This window comes from Camelus bactrianus, chromosome 2, assembly GCF_048773025.1.
Source record: "Camelus bactrianus isolate YW-2024 breed Bactrian camel chromosome 2, ASM4877302v1, whole genome shotgun sequence".
NCBI lineage: Eukaryota > Metazoa > Chordata > Mammalia > Artiodactyla > Camelidae > Camelus > Camelus bactrianus.
In genome coordinates, this window is record NC_133540.1 from 91,177,088 (window position 1) to 91,197,569 (window position 20,482).

The following is a 20,482-nucleotide window of genomic DNA, read 5'->3' on the forward strand; positions in this document are numbered from 1 at the left end:
GGACTTAAATGATTTTACCTTGATGGTGGAGAACCACCAGGTAAAATGAGGGAGTTACAGGATTCAGCTTACCTCTAAGTGAGCTAACGGTTTAAAAGAGACACATACACATACGGTGTCTTTTCAGATCTCTAAGAACAAAATGTTCTTTTCTCGAGCTGCTCTTGAGAGTACAATAAAAGTTGGGTCATGAAAACACTACCACGACATTTTAGATGAGCAACTGAGGAAATCCACTATAATAACCACATATATGGACGTAGAGATGATCATACTAAGTGAAGTAAGCCAGACAGAGAAAGACAAATATCATATGCTATCACTTATATGTGGAATCTAAAAGAATGACATGAATGAACTTATTTACAAAACACAAACAGACTTACAGACATAGAAAACAAAATTATGGTTACTAAAGGGGGAAGGGTGGGGGAGGGTTAAATTAGGAATTTGGGATTAGCAGACACAAATTACTATATATAAAATAGATAAACAAGGTCCTAATGTATAGCACAGGGAATTATATTGAACAGTTTGTAATGAAAAGAATATGAAAAAGAATATATATATATATGTGTATAACTGAATCACTGTGCTGTACACCAGAAACTAACACAACACTGTAAATCAACTACACTTCAATAAAAACAAAATAAAAAAAAAAAAAGAGAACCACATATAACTAATGTTCTCTGGGCTGGCACAAAAATGTACTGGTTTTCTTTTGGTAGATTAAAATGCATTGATCTCAAGTCAGAGCATCCTTTTCCTAATACTTTTTTTTAAGGGTCACCTTCATGATTTCTTCACGTGTCATTCCCAATCTCATCAGTCTAAGGGCACAGACGGCTACCTGACAGAAATACACCATTACTGCCTTCTAGGTAAGTTATGATATCCGTATCAGAGAAAGGCACACAGGCTAATTCAATGCTAACGTGGTCCCTAAGTTAATAGCTCCAAAGGACAGTCCCAATGAATTTACAGATATCGAAAGCCCTATGTTCATGCTTCACTGACTAATCAGCTCCTTTTCAAAAGGCACCACAATCTCATTTTCTGAGATTAATTATCTGAAAAATAAATGGTATCTGACCTAAAAGTATAAGAACCATCTTTTTTTTTTTTTAACAGAAGTAATTTGGTTTACCAGAGCGTATTTCAAAACTTTAAATGAACAGCATACTTAAGCCAAGGAAAATTATAAACACATCTGGAAATGATTAATTCTCACATAGTCAAGGCAAAGAAAGCACACACAGCCTTCTTTCCTTTCCTCTACTTGTCTGGTGTATATTCCTCTGAGTTCTTTAAACTGGTCTATTAGATGACCTTTTTTCTTCTCTGTCTTCACAGACCACCCTAAAATCACTAATGAAATACCTAAGTGTTTAAAAAAATGAGCCTTCAAAGAACCTATCTTCCACACAGCATTAAGGTTATCAGTTTAGAAGATGCTATCTATTTAGTAATCTGCCTGTCACTCAAAGAAAATGCCTCTTTCTTTGGAATCCGAAGCAGTTAAGGCCAAATTGAGGGCTATTTAAATCCCTTGCTGGGGGTAGGGAGTGGGCAGAATGGGTGAGGAGGGTCAAAAGGTAGAAACTTCCAGTTATAAAGTAAGTCCAAGGGATGTCATATACAGCATGGCGCCTATGGTTAACGATACTGTGTTGTATATTTCAAAGTTGCTAAGAGAGTAGATCTTAAAAATTATCACAAGAAAAAGATTTGTAACTATGTAAGGTGACAGATGTTAACTAGACTTACTGTGGTGATCATTTTGCAGTATACACAAGTATTGAATCATCATGTTGTATACCTAAAACTAACATAATGTTAAATGTCAATTTTACCACGATAAAAATAAAACAAAATTTTAATAAAATAAAATAAAGCCCTCATCCTTATCTCCCTTGCTTCTTCTACTTTCATAATCTTGGGTTACATCAAAAAAAATCTAGGAACTTAAAATGGTTTCTTTGGTCTTCTGTTCCAAATGTCATTAATAAATGCTCCCAGGTGATTCTGACATGCAGCAAATTTTGAGAACCAATGCTCTAGTAGCACATCTGGTGGAAGATTCTTATTCTACACTTTAAAAAATGCTTTTTTAGGGAAGAAGTAGAGGAATGTACAGTGGAGGATTCAGCTAGTGAGCAAAAAGCAGCAAAATATAAGGGGGAAATGTATATAATGTGTGTAATATGTACATAACATATGTATATAATGTATATAATAGGGTATAGGGGAAAAGCTATTCAAATAACGAAGTACTAGTCTCTGTGTGTATGTGTGTGTGCGTGTGTGTGTGTGAGTCTGAGAGAGACAGTAGGAAGATGCAGGCATGTGACCTTTTAAACGTTTGCTGCTACCATTTGGTCCCATTTGAGAAACCAAGCTCCGTGTTACTAGGCATGCTTCCTTACCGAATCATATATTGCTAAATAAGTACTTATTCTTTTTAATAACTTCAAATGCCAGTGACAGTAATTACCTGGCAAATAAAGATAGAATAAAGATCAGTCCTTTAAGGAAGAGAAAATTGCATTCTACCCACTACAGTCATTTGTCATGTAATTCAATCATTAGTTTCATTTCAGCTTTCTTGCAGGCAAGTCCTAATAAACCACTTCATTTTGGGCAAATCCCTAGAGGGGAAACATGTTAAGCCATATTAGGTGGAACTGTCCTACCAAATTCAGAACCCATCTCAATTATACACAGGGCACACCTGGATCCACTGACTGCCAAAAAAAAAAATCCCTAAAGTCCCAGGCAAGAAGCAACAAGTCCCAACCCAAGCTCACACTCCTTCCCACGGAGGGAGATAATTTTTTCAGTAGAGGAAAATTTTTTTTTCCTATTTCCTAACTGATTAGTTTGTTCACTCATTCGTTCATTCATTCATTCAAATACACCTAAGTGCCTATTAAATGCCAGGCACTGGGCTAGGAGCTAAGGATGCTGCGTGAACAAAAGAGGCACAGCAGGGAGTCTAGTGGGGAAAACAAGCCATAAAGAAAGCAAGCAATGACTAATCACAGAGGGCTATGAAGGTAACAGTGGTGACGGCCAATAATAGGGGTGGGCAATGATCGTGGCTGGGGTGGTGAGGGAAGGTCTCTCTGAGGACAGACACTTAAGCACGTGATAGAAGCAAGAACTGAGGGAAAAAGCATCCATCACAAAAGTTTAGAACTGAAAGGGGCATTACTACAGGGAAGTTACCTCTATGATTTAAGAAATGAAGAAGGGGCAGGGAATTTAGGAGACTCACCAAAGCACTCAGATCAATCAGCCAAGTGTGGACCCAACTCCAAATACTGGATATAAGTAGCTGAAGGAACATCTCACTGGGAAACCCAAGCTGATCAAGGCAGGTGACAACTCTCCACTCAAGCCTCAGGTGAACCAGCTTCTTGGTTAGACCTGGCTCATCTTCTCATCTCTTTCCACACTCAAAACCATCTGAAAACCTCAAGGTTTATCAAGGATTTGTTATTAACACAGGAGGGCTGATAAGAAGCCGAGGCACAAGGCTGTCTGGTGCCCTGGCCTGGTTCCACCCAATTCCTGAGTAGCTTGATCCTGTTAAAAGGATCAGATGCAATCTGGTCAACACAGGTAGAAATGACCCCCTCATGGGCTCCCATGACAGGAACAAAAAGCCATCCATTTGGCATTTTATCTGAAAAAGATTCTTAAGGTGCTCCTCTGGGGAAGAACCAAGTCACTATTTCTACCTTTTAAAAAGGCAATAGAGGGGAGGTCAGTTAACTGCCATACCAAGTTAAGTTGTAATTAATTGTACCTAAATGTTTCTTAACTGAAATGAAACAATGACTGAGACACGGCTCAACCTTCACACGAGAAAAAGTCCTTATGATGCCACTAATCTTTTGAGCAGCTTTTCATAAACTTAGGTCACTAAGCCAGCGCACACCCTGCCAAGCAAACCAACAGCTCACCCTGTGAAGATAAAATTTACTTACAAGACTATGATGCTTAACTTTTGCCTTTGTGAGTGAAGGACCTACCAATTCCTACCTGGTAGAACCTGTTATGCGCAAACTAGCAAAACGATTAGAACAGTTGTAACTTGCAAAAGGACTCGGGACCACTCATTCAGCCTTAAAGAAGCAACGGCTGCCTGGAGCACCAGCGTTCAATGTAATGTCATAGGGGAACTGTAAAAGGACGCAAGTGCAGATTTTTCAAGTACTAATCTTGTATAATTTTAGTATGATTTTTTTTTAAGTCAGAGAAAGTCTATTAAAATGGACTCATGAGAAGCAGACAAAATAGGCAGAATGTCTTGTTACATGATCTTTATAGCCCAGCTCTGAAAGAATGATTTCTCCAGGAGGGTCGTTCATAATGCAAAATGTATTTTAAGACAATGAAACAAGACATCACTGCCACTGCCAAGTGCTTTATCTTTTTCTACGTGAACATGTTATGTCTGTGCCTCAGAAACGTGTTCCCAGGAGCTCGCCAGCAACACAGAAACTACAAAGACATCCCTGCCCAACAAGCCTCAGCACAGCACACCAGCCCTCCAGGCCTGCTTCAAAGAGGAGAGCTTTGAATTTGTCAGAGCTGGTTAGTGCTTATCAAAGGCTCAAGTGAGAGAAGAGATATTTATGAAAGATTATCTAACAGCCTTACTTTCCATCTCCTCCTAGTCTAGCTGCGAGCCTTGAATCGACTTCTGGCCACAAGACTTGGAACCTTTTTTCTTTGTCTTCTCCACTCCCAAAGAATTAGCTTTGCTAATTTATACTTTAATCTTATGGCTTCAGTTTTGTTTTGTTTTGTTTTATCAAGGAACATTTGTTATAAACACTATACAGAGCACTTTTTCATGATCCTATTCACAAAGTCCTTGTCAGAAAGCTTTTTAAAATTTCATTTAATTAATGCCATGAAGAATTAGTGTGCTTTTTCGGGGGGGGTGATTAGGTTTATTTATTTTAATCATTTTTATTTTAATGGCAGTATTGGGGATTGAACCCATGACCTCATGCATGCTAAGCATGCGCTCTACCACTTGAGCTATACCCTCCCCACCCTTTTTTCTTTTCTGACAGTGAAAATTATATAACCAATTGTATTTCCCTTTTATCTGGAGCTTACAGTCAAATCACAGCAATCTTGTCCTACTGTGCTGGTTCTCAATATTAGCATATTTGTTTTCTCTCTTCCATGGAATAAACTATTTCTGATTTATTAATCTATTACTTATTACCTGTTAATATATAAATGTTTTTTTACATGTACTAGTGTTTACATCTACTGGTGTGATATTTATTATCTAACTTGGGTCAAACCTTCCTGGAAGGAAGAAAGGGATAAGTAAAATAAAATGAAAACACACTTGCAACATGAATCCTGTGCATGAATTGACATGACCACACCCCCAAATTAATCACATAGAACTCAAGATCACATCCCTTTGAAGTGGGATTCCATCATCATCTGCCTTTGACACACGAAGCAGACCAATATGCTATGAAGAGGACTTGCCCAAAGGCAAAACAGAAAAGACACAGTGGAGATTCTGATGCAGAATTTAGTACCACTTCCCACCAAGACCCTGCCTGGAAATCCGAGTGGTTGTACTCAATTCAGGTTACCAACCTCCTCGCCACTGGCTATTCGGTGAGCCAGATCTTTTAAGTTTCTCATCATTCTTTCATCCCGAAAATCATAAGGAAATGTTTCTGTCCATTCTGTCAGGAGTTGAAGAATCTTGGGTGCAATTTTTCTCATCTGGTTCTAGGAAGAAAAAGCAAATATAATTCAGCAATAGCTCTCAAATAAATAACTGCAAACAGCGCCATTGATAAATTTCCAGTGCAAAGTCTTTGGGGTTAAAGAAGCTCTAGTCCCCCTCCCCCAAGTCAATGCCAATTGCTACCAACTGAAGGCAGGACCTAGGGATCTTCCGTGGCACTAGATTTATATTGTGTTCTTTACACCATCCCCAGTTCCCTTTGCATAGCCGGGATACCATTCCTGGACCTCAGCCTGGGGATAAGCTATGGTTAGTGGAGGAAACCAACTTCACAAAATCTAAGCCAAAAAGTTACCAAACCTAACAGAAAAAAACTGTAAAGTTCAAAACACACCATTACCTTATCACCATTAGGATCACTTAGTCTCTGGTGCTCAACACATAAGTGGCAAACTTTGGCCATTAGCTCATATGGATGCATAAATAACCGAGAACTGAGTAGGAAGGTAAATATGTACGTTCTCTGTGGCAAAAGAAAACAAAAAGTCATTGTTTCACTCTCTCTGAAACTAGTATCTTTCCTATAAATTTTACATCTTGTTTCATTAAGCTCTCTTAAAGTTAAAACGCTGTTTCAAAAGTGATGCTTACTAGTAGTAAAACAACCCGAGACGGAGTTTTCCTTTACCTTCAGATGTATCATTCCCCTTGAGCTATACTAAAAATAACAGAGGTACAGGGTAAGTTTCACTACTGAATTATTCACAGCACATTTTTACGTCTATCCTCTGGGAGCCAGGATACCAGGACACATAACTTGGTCTAGTAAAAAAGAATGAAGTTCAGCCTGAGGAGATAAATCTAACTTAAATACACCACCCGTACAGAATCTCTTTCTGTGTCCAAATATTATGGTAACCCAGTGGAAGCCAAAAAAACAAAAAAACAAAAGAACACTCAACCCACACCAACTCAAGAATTCTCCAGTGTGTCCATTATAACACACTGGAGCATTTGTGTGCTTGTGTCAGAATGTTCAAAGACTGGCTTTCAAATAATCTACTGACTTGCTCAAAGGCTAAGCAATTTGATAAAACACAATAACACACTATATACTTTTCTTTAACCACATTGTCTCCCAAGAAGCCAGTAATGAAGTAGTGCTTATTTGTTATAATAGTTTCAGACTCCCCAATAAAAAGAAAAATTCCACGGGGTTTTCTCCCCCTTCGGCGCCTTCTGTAGCTCATAAACACTTACAGGGCTGAACAAGGGATGCCTTTTACTTTTGATTACAAGTTTTCCCTGTGTGGCAACATATTTGAAAACGCTATGTAACAAATCACATACAGAGAGATAACTCAGTAAGAAACACTATGGTGAGCTACAGAGTCAAGCACAAACGATCCTTTCCACACCAAGGTCATTATTACATTTATAAAAACGTGTGTATCTTGTGTCTGGCTATTTTCATGAAATCTTTATCAACAACCAGCTTTTGAGTAACTAGGGCAGCTGCAGCACAAGGAAAGGGGATAAAACTATCACTTGCCCCAGAAATAAAACACCTGGCTTTGATGGCTGATGCTGGGAGTGAGATCATGTGTAAATTACGCAACATTTCAAATTCCAATTTTCTCCTTTCCAGTCTCTTGGAATTGCTATAAAGGCTGAGAAAATGTAAATGAATTTCCTAAATTAGAAAATATTATCTATACAAATGTTGGTTATCAAAGTAAAACAAAACATAAGCAAGCAATGTTGTCTGATGTCCAATCAATAAAGAATTGCATCTTGAATATTGTTTCTGCTCTCTTTTTATGAAGTTTCCCTGTGTAACTTCCCTTTTCTCAGCACAGTGATAGTCTTGGAAACAAAAAAGGGACTAAACATTCAAGCAGCATCCAATGTTCTCCAGTGTTTCTATTTAAGGACCAAGGTGTATGTATGAATCAAACCTTACAGAAACTTCACTGAGATGGTATCTGACGGCCTACAATGTGATATCAACCCTTAAAAACAAAAAACTAATACGCAGATATATCACATCCAAGCTCAATCTGATCTCAAAGCACTCAATAATCAAGATGCAATATTTCATTAGGAAATCCTGAGAAGCCTAGACATAACTCCGTAGTATCTAGGGTCCCTGTCTACTCTGTTGGAATCTCTACTGGACACCAAGGATGTGTTTCAGAGGCACGTGGATACCTACATCCGGATAGTAATCCACGTTGGGTACTAAGTGCTGGATGAGAGCTTCCAGGGATCCGGAGAGGAGGTTGTTGTCATGGTAACACAACCCTCCACAGCTGTCCTCTGCAGACTGATAGAGGTTTCTGTTGTAGCCACTGCTGTCAAACATTGCTGAAAAGGGAGGAGTCTGAGGCATGCTTTCCTAAAATGAATTTAAAAAGAAAAAAAAAAACATAGTGTCAGTAATATGCAGTCCAAAAGAAAAGTAAACTTTAACAGGCATTAGGCTTCCAAAGTAATGAAACAGGCAATTTTAGAAACAGGTTAAGTGCTGAGACAATATCAGAACCCAGCAAGAAGCAAACTGCTCTCTGAATAGCATATTTTTGAGTACTAATCTCATCCAATCAAATACCATAAAATACCTGGATCAAAAGATCCAATCTGCCCCTAGATTCAAGTCTCTGGCTGCCATGTGCAGATATCACTCCTTCACATTCGCTTGTGGAGGGGAACTCAGCTTCAATCTGCTTTATCACACTGAGTCAAGCACTATCCTAAGGTGGAAAGGCGTACGCCTTCAGAGTTGGTTGGGAAGAGTAACACAACACTTAAGAAATAGAGAACTAGCACTGGGGCATAGGAGGAGAAAACCAAAACAGAAGATGAAAAAATGAAATGATAAAAGAGGCCTCAAATTAAAGGACATAGTCTGTGTGTGTGTGTGTGTGTTTACAGATGTATGTACATACCAAGAGATTTAATGCTGACTTTCCAGCTTTCACTGGAAGATCAGATACTACTGATTCACCCCTTGTGTCAAATTCTTTTGGGGTTGGAGGGCTCTATAAAGCCTCGGTTCTCAGTAAACACACGGGCCAAGAAAGCACCTGATCTGGGGAACAAGAGCACTGTGCCGTCCTCTCCATCTGTGCGCTCTGCAGCTCACAAAGCCCTTGTGAGAGGGCGCTCAGTGGGGGCCAGGCGCTATTAAATTATTACTTGGATTCCTAGGGACAGAGCTCCCGGCCAGAAAACAGACTCCCGGTTTCTGGCAGCCTGTCTGGACAATGGAGGCTTTCAGGAGCTGACGAGACTGAGGGTTTCAGAGGCAAACAATGAGGGGAAGCCCAAATCCAGGTCTCCAGGACTGACAGGGATGGGGTGCATGGAGGCTGCAGGAGGACACAACCTGGGCTGATCCTTCTTTTCGAGATGCTGAAAGATACTTGCACCCGAATGGGGGAGGGGGGTGGAGTCTGAGAGACACACGCATTACTCCTAGCGCATCTGTTCCAGCTCCAGCTAACAGGGGTCACAGCATTGTCACTATATGTGTGTGTGCCAGGGCAGGGGGTGGCCAGGGGTGGGGTGTTGGAAAAAACAACGTCCACTATAGGGCCAGCCTGGCAGATGAAAATGGCCTTTAGGGAAAGGAACACCAAGAAAGAGAAACAGGAAAGAAGCTTCAGCATTTTCTGCTCTATCCCATCCACAAAATCATGCTAAGGGAGTTTGTAAAATGATCCATGAAAAAATAGCCACAGTTGGGAAGACAGAGAGGATGGAGACTCACTTTGTCTGGGGAGACATGTCACTACCAGAGCCATCATTGCCATCCCTCTCACTTGGGCAGGACATGATCACAGCCTAAGGATCAGGAGCTACGGGATGTAAACGTTAACACACATGCCCCGCACTTGGTAAGACCTCACACGTAGAAATTACGGTGAAATAAATAACTCAATGTTAATATTTTATAAGGCAACGGACAAAGTTATGTTTCCACCCTCTTCCAATTGCCAGTTTTCTCTGAGTATGATGCACGTGCAGTACAATCTCCATAAATGTGTTGTCCTTGGTGGGAAGAGAAACAGGAGGCCATGTACCGTTCCCCTGAGATGCTCAAAACTGAGACTCGGGACCTGAGATGAGAAACAACTAAAAGCCACTTCTGATGGCCTGGAAGGAACCTTCTGTCTGGATGTGGTTCTCTGGCTTAAAAAGGTTTAGATGGTTAAAACCACACAGCATCCCTGGTATCCAGGACGACAAGTAGAACTCACTCTGTCATGCTCTTTCGAGTTTTGGTTTGTTTTTTTTTTTCTGCCAAGAACTATGAATTTTCCTTGATTTCTCCACTTCTTTATTGCTCCTGAAACTATCCCAATAAAGTGCTTTGAGGAGATGATTGGCCAAGTTTGGGAATTTCAGAAAAATCAGAAAATGTTAAAAGAAATAATCTGGTTCAAGATGGAAAATAGATTGCATTTCACTTTCTAACTGCAATCAATCAGAAGTGGCTGCCCAGAGGCAAGGATGAGCGGGAAGGACTGAAAGGCTGTACTGGGGGGCGGAATGTGTCCTGAGGGATTAGCGGTGACTGCAAAACAGTCTATGGGAGAAGCCAAGCCCGAAGCATCATGGTAGTCGGGTCCACTGCACTCTGCACATCGATGTGCAAACTGAGACCCTGAGACCTAGGAGGTGAGGGAAGTGACAAGGCAAGGATCACATAGCCATTTGGCTATAGCACCAGGTGAGCCCAGTGGAGCTCCCTAGAATAGTGTACTCCTGCTGCCTTTGGTTGATTGACAGGAAGCACTAACACACAAAATAGTCACAAGTCACTCAGGCTTCCCTTTCAAAGAATCAGCACCAAACGCCATCAAGCATTTGTGCTTTGTAACTATTTACTCCCATAAAGTGGACAAGAACTCAGATTTAATGAAGTCCTAATCTGGGGCTTAACAGCTGTGAAAACATCAGAAAGTCGTTTACTTTACTCCCCACCCCAAGTATGTTTGTCATCTGGAAAATTACTTCCAATTTTGCTCCCTCCTTCCATAATTCTAAAAGATAACACCACCACCAATTTTCTTCATAGCAAAGTTAGAGTATTTTTAGAGCAATGACAAAAAGCTTTTGTATTGTTCCCTGGAAATCTGTCACAAGATTTCTTTGAGGAGGTACAAAATATCAACACGGTAAAAAAAACCCAAAACACAAAACACCTCTCCAACCAGGCACCAAAAGAAAATACTGCCAATAGCAACAGACACCAAACGGAGATGAGTTAGCTGGGGTTACAGTTTATTATACTTAAAAATTACATTTAGGAAGAGTATTTATCACAGATCGTTTTCTGTCTCTTCTAATTGGCCCAAAGTTCTGTTGCTAATCGCTGACTGATTTAACCATGAACCACCCTTGATTGTTGAACTTGTATATTGCGGCAACCAACTGCTGAGATTTATGTCACTCCCAGAGACCCCAGCCCCTTACTTGTGCAAAATGTGGTCCTGTCTTCCTACCTTGCCATATACTTTCAACTCCTTAGGCTGTCTCCCCCTTCCTTAGTCGTACGTTCTTCTACTGTGGAATCCTGGGTGCTGGAAAAGGTCCCTCTTTTCCACAGTCCTTCATTCCTCTGATTCCCCCGAGGATGCGCCCCTAAGAGACACTGAGATGCGCGGGGCGGAAGGCTCTGAGAATGTCAGCACTCCCGTTGCGTAAGGCTCACTGCCTGCGGATGCCTTTCTGGATACTCCATCTGCCTTGTTTGGCAGGGATTCTCACTGTGTTTTGACTGCATAAGCTGAGGTTCAGAACAACTGAACAGCCCGGCTGTGGGTGAACACTGGGTAAAGGACAAACAAGGCAGGGTCTCAAACCTAGGTCTTCAGATTCTGGGCTCAAATTTTATTACACTACATCAAGTTATCCTGCAAATGGTCTTCTTTGAACTTCTAATGTTTAGCCATAAAATGAAAAGCCTGTCAGTCTGTCCCAAATTGTAGGCTATTAGGATAATTTATAGGTTTTACACGTTCTGCATAAATCCTTGCTCCAAAGACGTATTCATGCCATTAATTACTCTTATTAAAAAGCAACACTGTCGACAAAAGTATTTAGACTACTGACCTTTGCAATCAAAACCTAGTCCTCTCTAGACAGAGATTTCAGGGATTCTAATAGACACTTCTTTATATTTTAGTATCTTTGAAATTGGGATGCACTTCAATAGTCAAGTGATAAGAAAATCTGTTTAGTTGACAGTGGTTTTTTTAGCAATATATGAAATAAAAGAGCATCTTACAATGGATGATACCTTAGATGCAAGGAAATACAGTGATACTTGCCTGTGTGTGCTTCATAGATTTCCAGTCAAAAAAGTCTGATGAGACAAATGATCAAAAGAAAGATCATGGACCACAGTTTTCATAACTAATTTCTGGACAATCTCTAACAAGTGATTTTCTGGAAAGATCAACTGCCTTGTGTAATAGATGCGCTTGATAAACACGGTGAAAGGTCAGCAGAACAGTACAGCGAGTACTGTTTGTGAAGTGTATTTTTAAATATCTAAGAAGATAAACAGTGTAGATTTTTTTTCTCAAGTATCTTTCCTCCTATTACCCACATCGAGAACCACTGTTGGCTCAGTATTACTCAAATTTGATGTCCAGGACTTTAGTTCTATTTGCTTCAGTTCTGGAATTAAAAAGTGAGTCTCAGAAGATTAAATATTGGCTTAGTTCTTGTTTAAGAAGATAAACTCATACAATTTCCAAGTACTGGACATGAGGGTCCAGAGACACTTTCACCCCTGGGTGCTACCGATTCCAGGAATCATCTGCTAACACTTTCCCCAGCGGAAGACGGACTGAGGGAGAGGCTGCTCCTACCCTACAGCTTCCACTTATTTTTTAATCTCAACATAGTTCTGATTTCTTCTTTTCTACAGCAAACCTCTTTACAGCTCTCACAATTACTATTTTCTGTCTCTTGGGTTCTGGAAACTCTCAATTTACCTTTCTCTACCCTTTCCAACATAATCTCAAAACCAACTTCTCCACTATCTGCCATCCTTCCTCAGCACAAATTTTGCCCAACCCAAGGGCCCTATCTGTGGGGACCTGTTAACCAAAACTCTGGTTAAAGAAAAGCTGACTTTCCCCCCAAATCAGCATGTGTGACTGCATTAAATAAAGTACCGGCATTAATATACTGTTAAGTCAAACTTCAAAGTGGTTAACTCCTTTGGGAAAAGTGAGATTTCTATGAGACACTTGAAAAAGCTCCTGACTTTATTCAAATCACTATCAATAAGATAAGGCAGAGGACAGGTTAATCTCACAAGCAATTCTCACCTTGCAAAGTTTCCTCTGGAAGTCAGTTCCTGGAAACTCAGAATATATTCTATTTGGCCAGTGGCTCTGAACTTTTAGGGAGATCACCAACTTCTCCACACACTGCCCCCAGAGAAATATATCAACAAGTCTGCATACACTTTCAGGGAGTTCAGACCCCAGATTAGGAAGTACTGTGTTGTACATGTGCTGGCCTGTCCAGAACCTAGACAGTGTCTATCTCCTTATCCTCACAGAAGTAGAACAAGATGGTTCTGAAGGGAAACTTGGTCTAACACATTCAAGACTGGCTGCTCAGAAATCAAGGAATACTTGTATCTCCTAGTAGTACCAATCTAATGGATTTAAAGAGAATTAAAAAGACACTTCTTTTAGTTTGGGTAGAGAGATTTAAATAGGCCTTTTTTCCCCCTAAGTTGAGGCAGCCCTGTGGGAAAGGGAGGATGTAAGGAGACACTGGGAAACAGATTTTGGTTTTAAAACAATGAACCATGCAAATAGAAAGCTCTGAGCCACCCAAATTAGCATACAGATTATAGGTTCTTCTGGGAAATTCCCCAAGAGGAAGTAAAAGATATATCCAACCCATGTATGCAAGACGAATGTTCTTTCTTAAAATCAATTCAGTAAGCTGAAAAGTTGGTTGACAGACAAGATACCTTACAGGGGCAGCTAATTCAGTCGCAAAGATATATCATGTTCTTCCAAGGACCCTGAAAAAGTTCCGCGTGACATTGATCAGCAGCAAGGAAGCAAGCGCTGGGTGATTTAAGGGATGAATGGATTTGAAAGGCATGCCTAATGGTTTCAGACCAACTAAAGCACCAGATGAAAAGCTGCCTTTTTCTAAACAGCAGATTGTGTTTGAATCAGCGACTGCTTTTGCACAACGTTATTTACGATGAGGCAGGTGCACCAGGCCAAGGTGGTTTCAGGTGACAATTCAAATTGGGAAAGAGGGTCGGGAAAACCTGGGTGTGGGAAGTAAATCAAAAGCCATCCTTCAACATCTGTTTGAGGAGCTTTGTAAATCTCTACCAGAATGTCAAGTCAGCACTTCCTTTACACTCAGGAAAATGAGATAGCATAGACAGGAATCCAAGGAAAAAAAATATAAAGTTTTTTTTTCAATCCCTATTTCATCATAGAGTGTTACAGTGAAATATTTAATAAACTCAATGCTTTTATATTAATTACTATCATTTAGTTCCTGTTCAAATGCTGGGCATGTGTCCCAACTTAAAAAAAAAGAACCACTGAGGTAGAGGAAGGCTTCCCTATCGCAATTGAACTTTGAAAGCATGTTTATTTAGTGAGGAGAGGCTTAATTTAATACCCTGGAATGACTGGTTCCCAAATTCCCATATTGATTCCAAAGGAACTTTGCACTTTGGTGAGATGCATCCTCTCTGCCTTTTTTCATTTGAGGTTCCAGAGATGGGAACGAGAAAGAGTCCACATATTTCAGCTGTACTCCAGCTGCAATCACAAGTACTTTTAGCCTCCTTTTGGCGCTGCGGGATCTCAGCATACAAGGACTGACTGTACGCTGAGAGAGTGTTTATCTAACTATGAATTTGAGTCAGGGCAAAAGTAAAAGTCAAGTTTCTGACACTATCTATAAAACATGCTTATTTTCAGCTTGAAAACATCTTGAAGATTATCTTCTCATTTCTTTCCAGCAGCATCTCTGGAAACTAGAAATGCTACACCTCAGCTAACCTCCTTGAAAAAAAGAGGTATTGTGTTGAGATTACAAACAATACAGAGTGGACAACTCAGAATCAACTCACTTCTTTGGCTTGTGAACAAAAAGTAACTCCCAGATAAGGACGTTCTTTGGAACTGAGCCCCAAATGCTTAGTAGATTTTACAGTCAAGGGGGAAAAAACCCAGTATTTTTGAGGAAGGAAGGTCCTGTTTCTCTCTACAGTGATGAAATGGGATATTTCCTGATTTGTTACAGGTTCCCACATAAAAAATGAACTTGCATTTTGCTTGATTTGTTCTAGATGCTACTTAAAAATCTTTACTAATTCCTAATTGATGGAGGAAGAAGATTCTGACTCAAATAATTACTATCTTTGGTTCCCTTGGGAGAAAAACAAAGCTACAATTTGTCCTCTCTTGTCTTGGGAATATCTTGTCAGCAGTTTATTAAAACATAAAACTATTCAGTACATGGCAACTCAGAATGGGCCAGGACAGTCATTTAAAGCTTTTCTATGAGATAAATCTTGACTAGTTTTTTTTTGGTGGGAACTGATCACAGAATATGCTGACATTCTTCATGCATTGTTTTTAATCATCTACAATTTCCATGCAGTACCTGAACTTCACAGTAGATGGCTCCATATTCCTTGTCTTTGAAAAGGTTGGCACTTTCTAGCAGTAACAGTAGGTGTTGGTTTAGAAAAGTAAAAGAAGGACACTTGAGAGTTCTGGGGGTGAAATTTGAGAAATCAGTATTTGTGATCATGGTAAATTACTGAACTTAGGAAAGTGGCATTGCTCATGCTGATCAGTTGAAAACATACAAAGCCGGTTTTATTTCCTGTATCTTTGGTGCCATTCTATGATGAGAATTAATTGTCATTTTCCCAGAGGAATAAAAGTGATCTTCTGGATAATCAAAATCATCATTATCTAATTAAGTGCTGAACTTCTGGGGATACTGGAAATGTTCCTTTTCTGCATTGTTCAATACAGCCGCCACTCACCACACGCAACTATTGAGCACTTAAAATGTGACTAGGGCCCTTTTTTTAATTTAATTAACTTTAAGTTCATATATCCCCATGTGGTTATTTACTGAACAGCACTGGCTACCATTCTGAACAGCACAGATATAGTTAGTTGAATCATTCATACATAACAGATCTTAAGCCAAATTATAGAATATCCAATGGGGAGCATCCTTTACTAAAGGGTTTATGTTTCTAAACCCAATTCACCTCAGCAGGAAAAATGACCTGATACTTAGTGAGGACATTTAGTAAGCAAGTAGAATTTTCTACTTACATTTTATTATGGAACATAGTTAATGTGATAATTTTATTTTGGGGTTGCAAGTTCTTGAAAAAATACACATAGCCGCCTCCTCTATTCTTCCTCTTTGAAGGATACTTGCAGTGTATAAAGTGCTTTCCTTCCTTACAAGACTAATTTGTTCTTTCCCTGTGTTAAACTAATTTTTATACCAGGGCTTCCTAATAAAATTTGAATCAATTGAATGATTTCTAGATGCAGACATACTATGAAATGAAATAGTAAATACACCAATCTAAGAGAAAAATGGTCAAAAGGCTGGTTTAAAAAATGACAGAATAGTAACACTGACTTCAAAGATCAAACTATTTTTCCTGACTCCCTTCTTGATAATCAGCTTTTAAAATACACTCATAGGAAAAAAAAAACAAAAGCAAAACCCAGCTCAAGAAAATAATAAAGCTCTGTATAATTTTAATGAATAAAAAGAAATATCACTCTCCTCTCTTCATTTCCACACACCCAGAAAGTAGCTGAACATCTAACTGTAGACCATTACTTCATGGGTACAAATGAATGCAGTGATAGCACAGCAAAATAAACCAGTTAACACATAAATCATCCAGTTTGACACCTCATCAATTTCACAGCCATTGCCAGTATAGTGAGGGAGTAAGTGACTTGTCAGGGCTCCAGACTGGCCAGAATCCTAGTTTCTCTATTCCCAAGGCAGAAATCTGCCCAGCACTAGACTACATCTCTTGTTTTAGGAAAATTAAGGGTTGCACAAATCTGATTTTTGTAGATTTAACTGGAAAACCAAAATGGACAACTATAGTTCTTGAAAAGTGAAAGGGAGATAACACCTGAATTCAACCACTAAAGACAAAAATCCCCTCAATCTTCAGGATTTTCAACAGCCCAATTTGTCTCTCTAAAACCTCACAAAATGTTATAATGGCCTTTTCACTTACTATTTGTAGCATCAGAAACAAGGCTTTAAACCCCTGCTTCAGGGACCCTAGGTTCTTCTCCTAAGTAAGGGAGAACACCCTCATTTCCCCATCTCCCGCCCAAGCAAATACTCTCTTTGGGGTCACCCAAATGCTCCTCTGAAGTCCACTTCTTCCAGGTCACATTTGGAGACTGATAAAGTTGATCCCACCACTTCCTCTGCCATACTGGGTACCTCACCAACAAAGTCAACCTAGCTTCGCCTCATCAATTTTCTCACCATTTCTTTTTTCCCTAGATAGGTATTATTCAACTGATTTTTTCTGGACTATTGTAGTTTATTAGCCAGTAGTTAACACTGTAAGAATGTAATGTCAGTAGTAATATAAGAAATGTGTATTATTATGATAAATAGATACTTAGGAATATTTAATAATACATGCCTAAGAATGAATTAAATTTAAAAAGATAATAAATATAAATGTTTTATGATGATTTTCTATTCCAAAAGACAGTATCATCCCACGTATTAGAATAAATATCTGGTGGAGTATATAAAATGGAGAAAGACTGAAAATGCACCATGGGAGAAATAAACTCTAAGCATTTAACACCTCATTAGACCACTGGAAAGTACAAAGCTTAGTAGCCAGAAATGTTGCCACCTCTAGGAAAACAAAGGATTGACCAACATGTCCTGGAAGAATGTCAACAAGAAACTTGCTAATCAGTAGCTGATCTTCACTTTGCCAGAAAATCTGCTTGAAAGGCAGATTAACTAATAATTAATTAATAGGGCACTGCTTGTGAACCTTGATTTCTGTCAAAAGTGCCCTAGGTCCTCCTTGGCTCAACCACTGTCCCCTGAAAAATAACACAGCCATTAATGATCTGCTCCACTTTTTGTTATGAACATCTTAACAGCCAAGATTTTTTTATTACTTCCTTTGAGGAATCGATTTCTACATTTGCTCTAAACCTCACCTGACTACTTGTTTTCCTCCCAAATCTCCAATCAGGCATATACTCTGGTTAACTGTAACCTCCTTGCTTCCCATAGGCTTATCACGACGGTCTGTGTTTTAAATTAAGACACAGCCATCACATGCTAGGCTCCGGCTACTGTTTGGGAGGAAAGAATAATTATTCACCCCATCTGAGTCTGACTGTACTAGACATCATTCAAGAGAGCAAAACCCTGATCCCTGAACTCTTCCCCTTTATGCACCCGGTTCAGGGACCCTCCCTTGGCCATGAGACATCATCCAGGGCTAAATATAGATCTACGCACACCAGCAGTTCTGACCGTCGTCACATGGTGCTTATGACGAAGGACTCCTTGGAGACGCGTTCGACCCAAACACACATACACAAATCGGTGTGCATATTCATCTATACACACACCATACCCACTCAATTCATCGGTGAAGACGGACACATCTACATTTAGGAGAAAGTCGCTCTCTAGAAATCTCTTTCTGCTATTTACTACACTTGTGCCGCCCTCTGCACCGTCAGAGGACTTAGCTACATTGCTCCTTGCTCTTGTCTGAATTGCGCCGATCAGGTGGGGTAAGATGGGAATCAATATTCCAGTGGTACGCGTTCAGTCAGACAGACACACGTACACTCCAGCCCCCCTGTTCCGCCCCTTTTCTCTTGTACAGCACTGAAATTGTTTCCACGGTTCCCCTAGAAAGAGGCGCCTTCCTCCCGCTAGCAGCCCGGGGGGCTCCCAAGTACCCCCAGTTCACGTTATCATCGCCTGGCCAGGTGACCCGAGGCGACTCACCTGAGCTCAGGAAAGAGCAAGACGACATGTAGTGTCCCCAAGTTTGCCAGCTGAACGGAGGAATGAAACAATTTCACTTCGTCAGTGGCGAACACATAACTTCTGTTCCCTTGTCTCTTCCCAAGAGTTAGACCTTAGATTATAAGGCTCCGACACCAAAAATAAACAGTTCCCCCCACCCACCCACTCACGAAAACTAGCCAAAAAGTAGGAAACAACCTAGCTGAGCACAGGAAGGGAGGAGAGGACGAAGAAAGGATGAACGCTACTAGAACTCACACAAATCCTCAAAAACTACCAAGAGCTCGGAACAGAAAGCCTGGCTGCGGGACGAGGGTGAAAGAAGCAAGCCAAAACCCAAGCCTGTCCCCGCCCTGGCCCCAGCGGCTGGGCCCCGCACCTGTTGGCACCGGGTGCGCTCCCGGGGACACCCCCGACGCCCTCGGCGGCCAGGCAGGCGGACTCCTACGGTCCCCTGCTTTTGCGGGGGGCTTTGCACCAATCAGCGCTCGCTGGCCCTGGCTCTCCCGCCGCCTCCAGGGGCACCGACAGCCGGGGCGCAGTCAGAGAGCTTGGCTCGCTCCGCGCCCAGCTCCCCGGTCCCCGGAGAGTGCACAGCGCGCAGGAGGGTCGTGCGTTCCCGCTGCCGGGCTCGGGTTTCTCCTGGGAGAACTGATGACCGGAGAACAACCCACCTGCAGATGGACCCCGGGTCCTCGAACTTCCCGGCTGTTTGCCGCGCGCCCACCAACGCAACCAAAGGACAGGGAGCGAAAGCGCGCGGGAAGAAGGAAAAAGATTCCGCCCAACCAGTCGGATGCCTTGTTTATACTGAAACTACAGCCGCAGCCGCCGCGCACACCCCCTTCCTCCCAGCGCCCGCCTCCCGCCGCCAGCCCCGCCCCGCACGACCAATCACGGCGCAGCTTACCGCCCACTCTGCCACCTCCCCCGGCGCCCGGGTCCCGTCCATGCGTCCCTGGGGGCCGGCGACTCCAGTGGCGCGGTTGCCCGGGTGCCCTCCTACGCTGCGGAGGCCGGCGGCCCGCCGCGCAGCCGTGTTTACCAGCGCTGGTTGGGCTCGCTCCGCCGCCGTGCGCTTCCTCCTGGGTGCACCTGCCGGGGGCTGTTTGTGCAGTCATGTGTATGCCTGTGTGTGTTCATTTACCTGTGTGCTACCTGTAAATACCGGCCTGACTTGTTATACAGTATCTATTAACATAATTATGAGCTAGAGGTTACTGTCCGTGTAACTTTCAGAAGAGAGCTGAGAGAAACCACAAGAACATTCCCTCAGCGAATATTTATGAAAACCTGAGTGCTAGGTGTTGTGTAAAACGCTGGGGGCACACTCCAGGCAAAAATAGACGGCTCCCTGTCATGAAGCTTATAGTCTGGTAGAGGAAAAACGTTAAGCAAATGGTCACCCAAATACAATGTAAAAGTGCGGCTGTTCTAAGTTCCACAGAGAAAGGGAACCTGTGCTGTGAAATACGATTCTGGAGGCAGAGGGGAGATCTGTCCTCAGTAAAGGCTGTGCTGCCATGGTAACCGTATACTCTTATCAGAGGATACTTGATAACTGAAAAAAGGTAAAAACCCCAATCCTTCACCTTGTACAAATAAAAAGAGGCTGGAGGGAAGAAACAACTAAACAAG

At 41.3% G+C, this 20,482-nt stretch overlaps 1 protein-coding gene across 3 annotated transcripts in view; it reads right to left on the reverse strand.

The window, feature by feature from the left end:
• The window catches only part of RASGEF1B (RasGEF domain family member 1B), a 37,970-nt gene extending 18,297 nt beyond the window's left edge, over positions 1-19,673 (reverse strand). The window contains exons 1-4 of one of the 3 annotated variants that reach the window (XM_010974050.3): positions 19,519-19,673; positions 7,956-8,138; positions 6,141-6,263; positions 5,644-5,781 (exon numbers count right to left, since the gene is read on the reverse strand). In XM_010974050.3, the coding sequence (XP_010972352.2) occupies positions 5,644-5,781; positions 6,141-6,263; positions 7,956-8,132 (438 nt within the window). In that variant the 5' untranslated portion in view covers positions 8,133-8,138; positions 19,519-19,673. Of the gene's footprint in view, positions 1-5,643; positions 5,782-6,140; positions 6,264-7,955; positions 8,139-11,250; positions 11,655-19,518 lie in introns of those variants that run through there. The other 2 variants (XM_010974051.3, XM_074346091.1) reach the window with 2 other exon arrangements.
• Between the last annotated feature and the right edge of the window lie 809 nt (positions 19,674-20,482).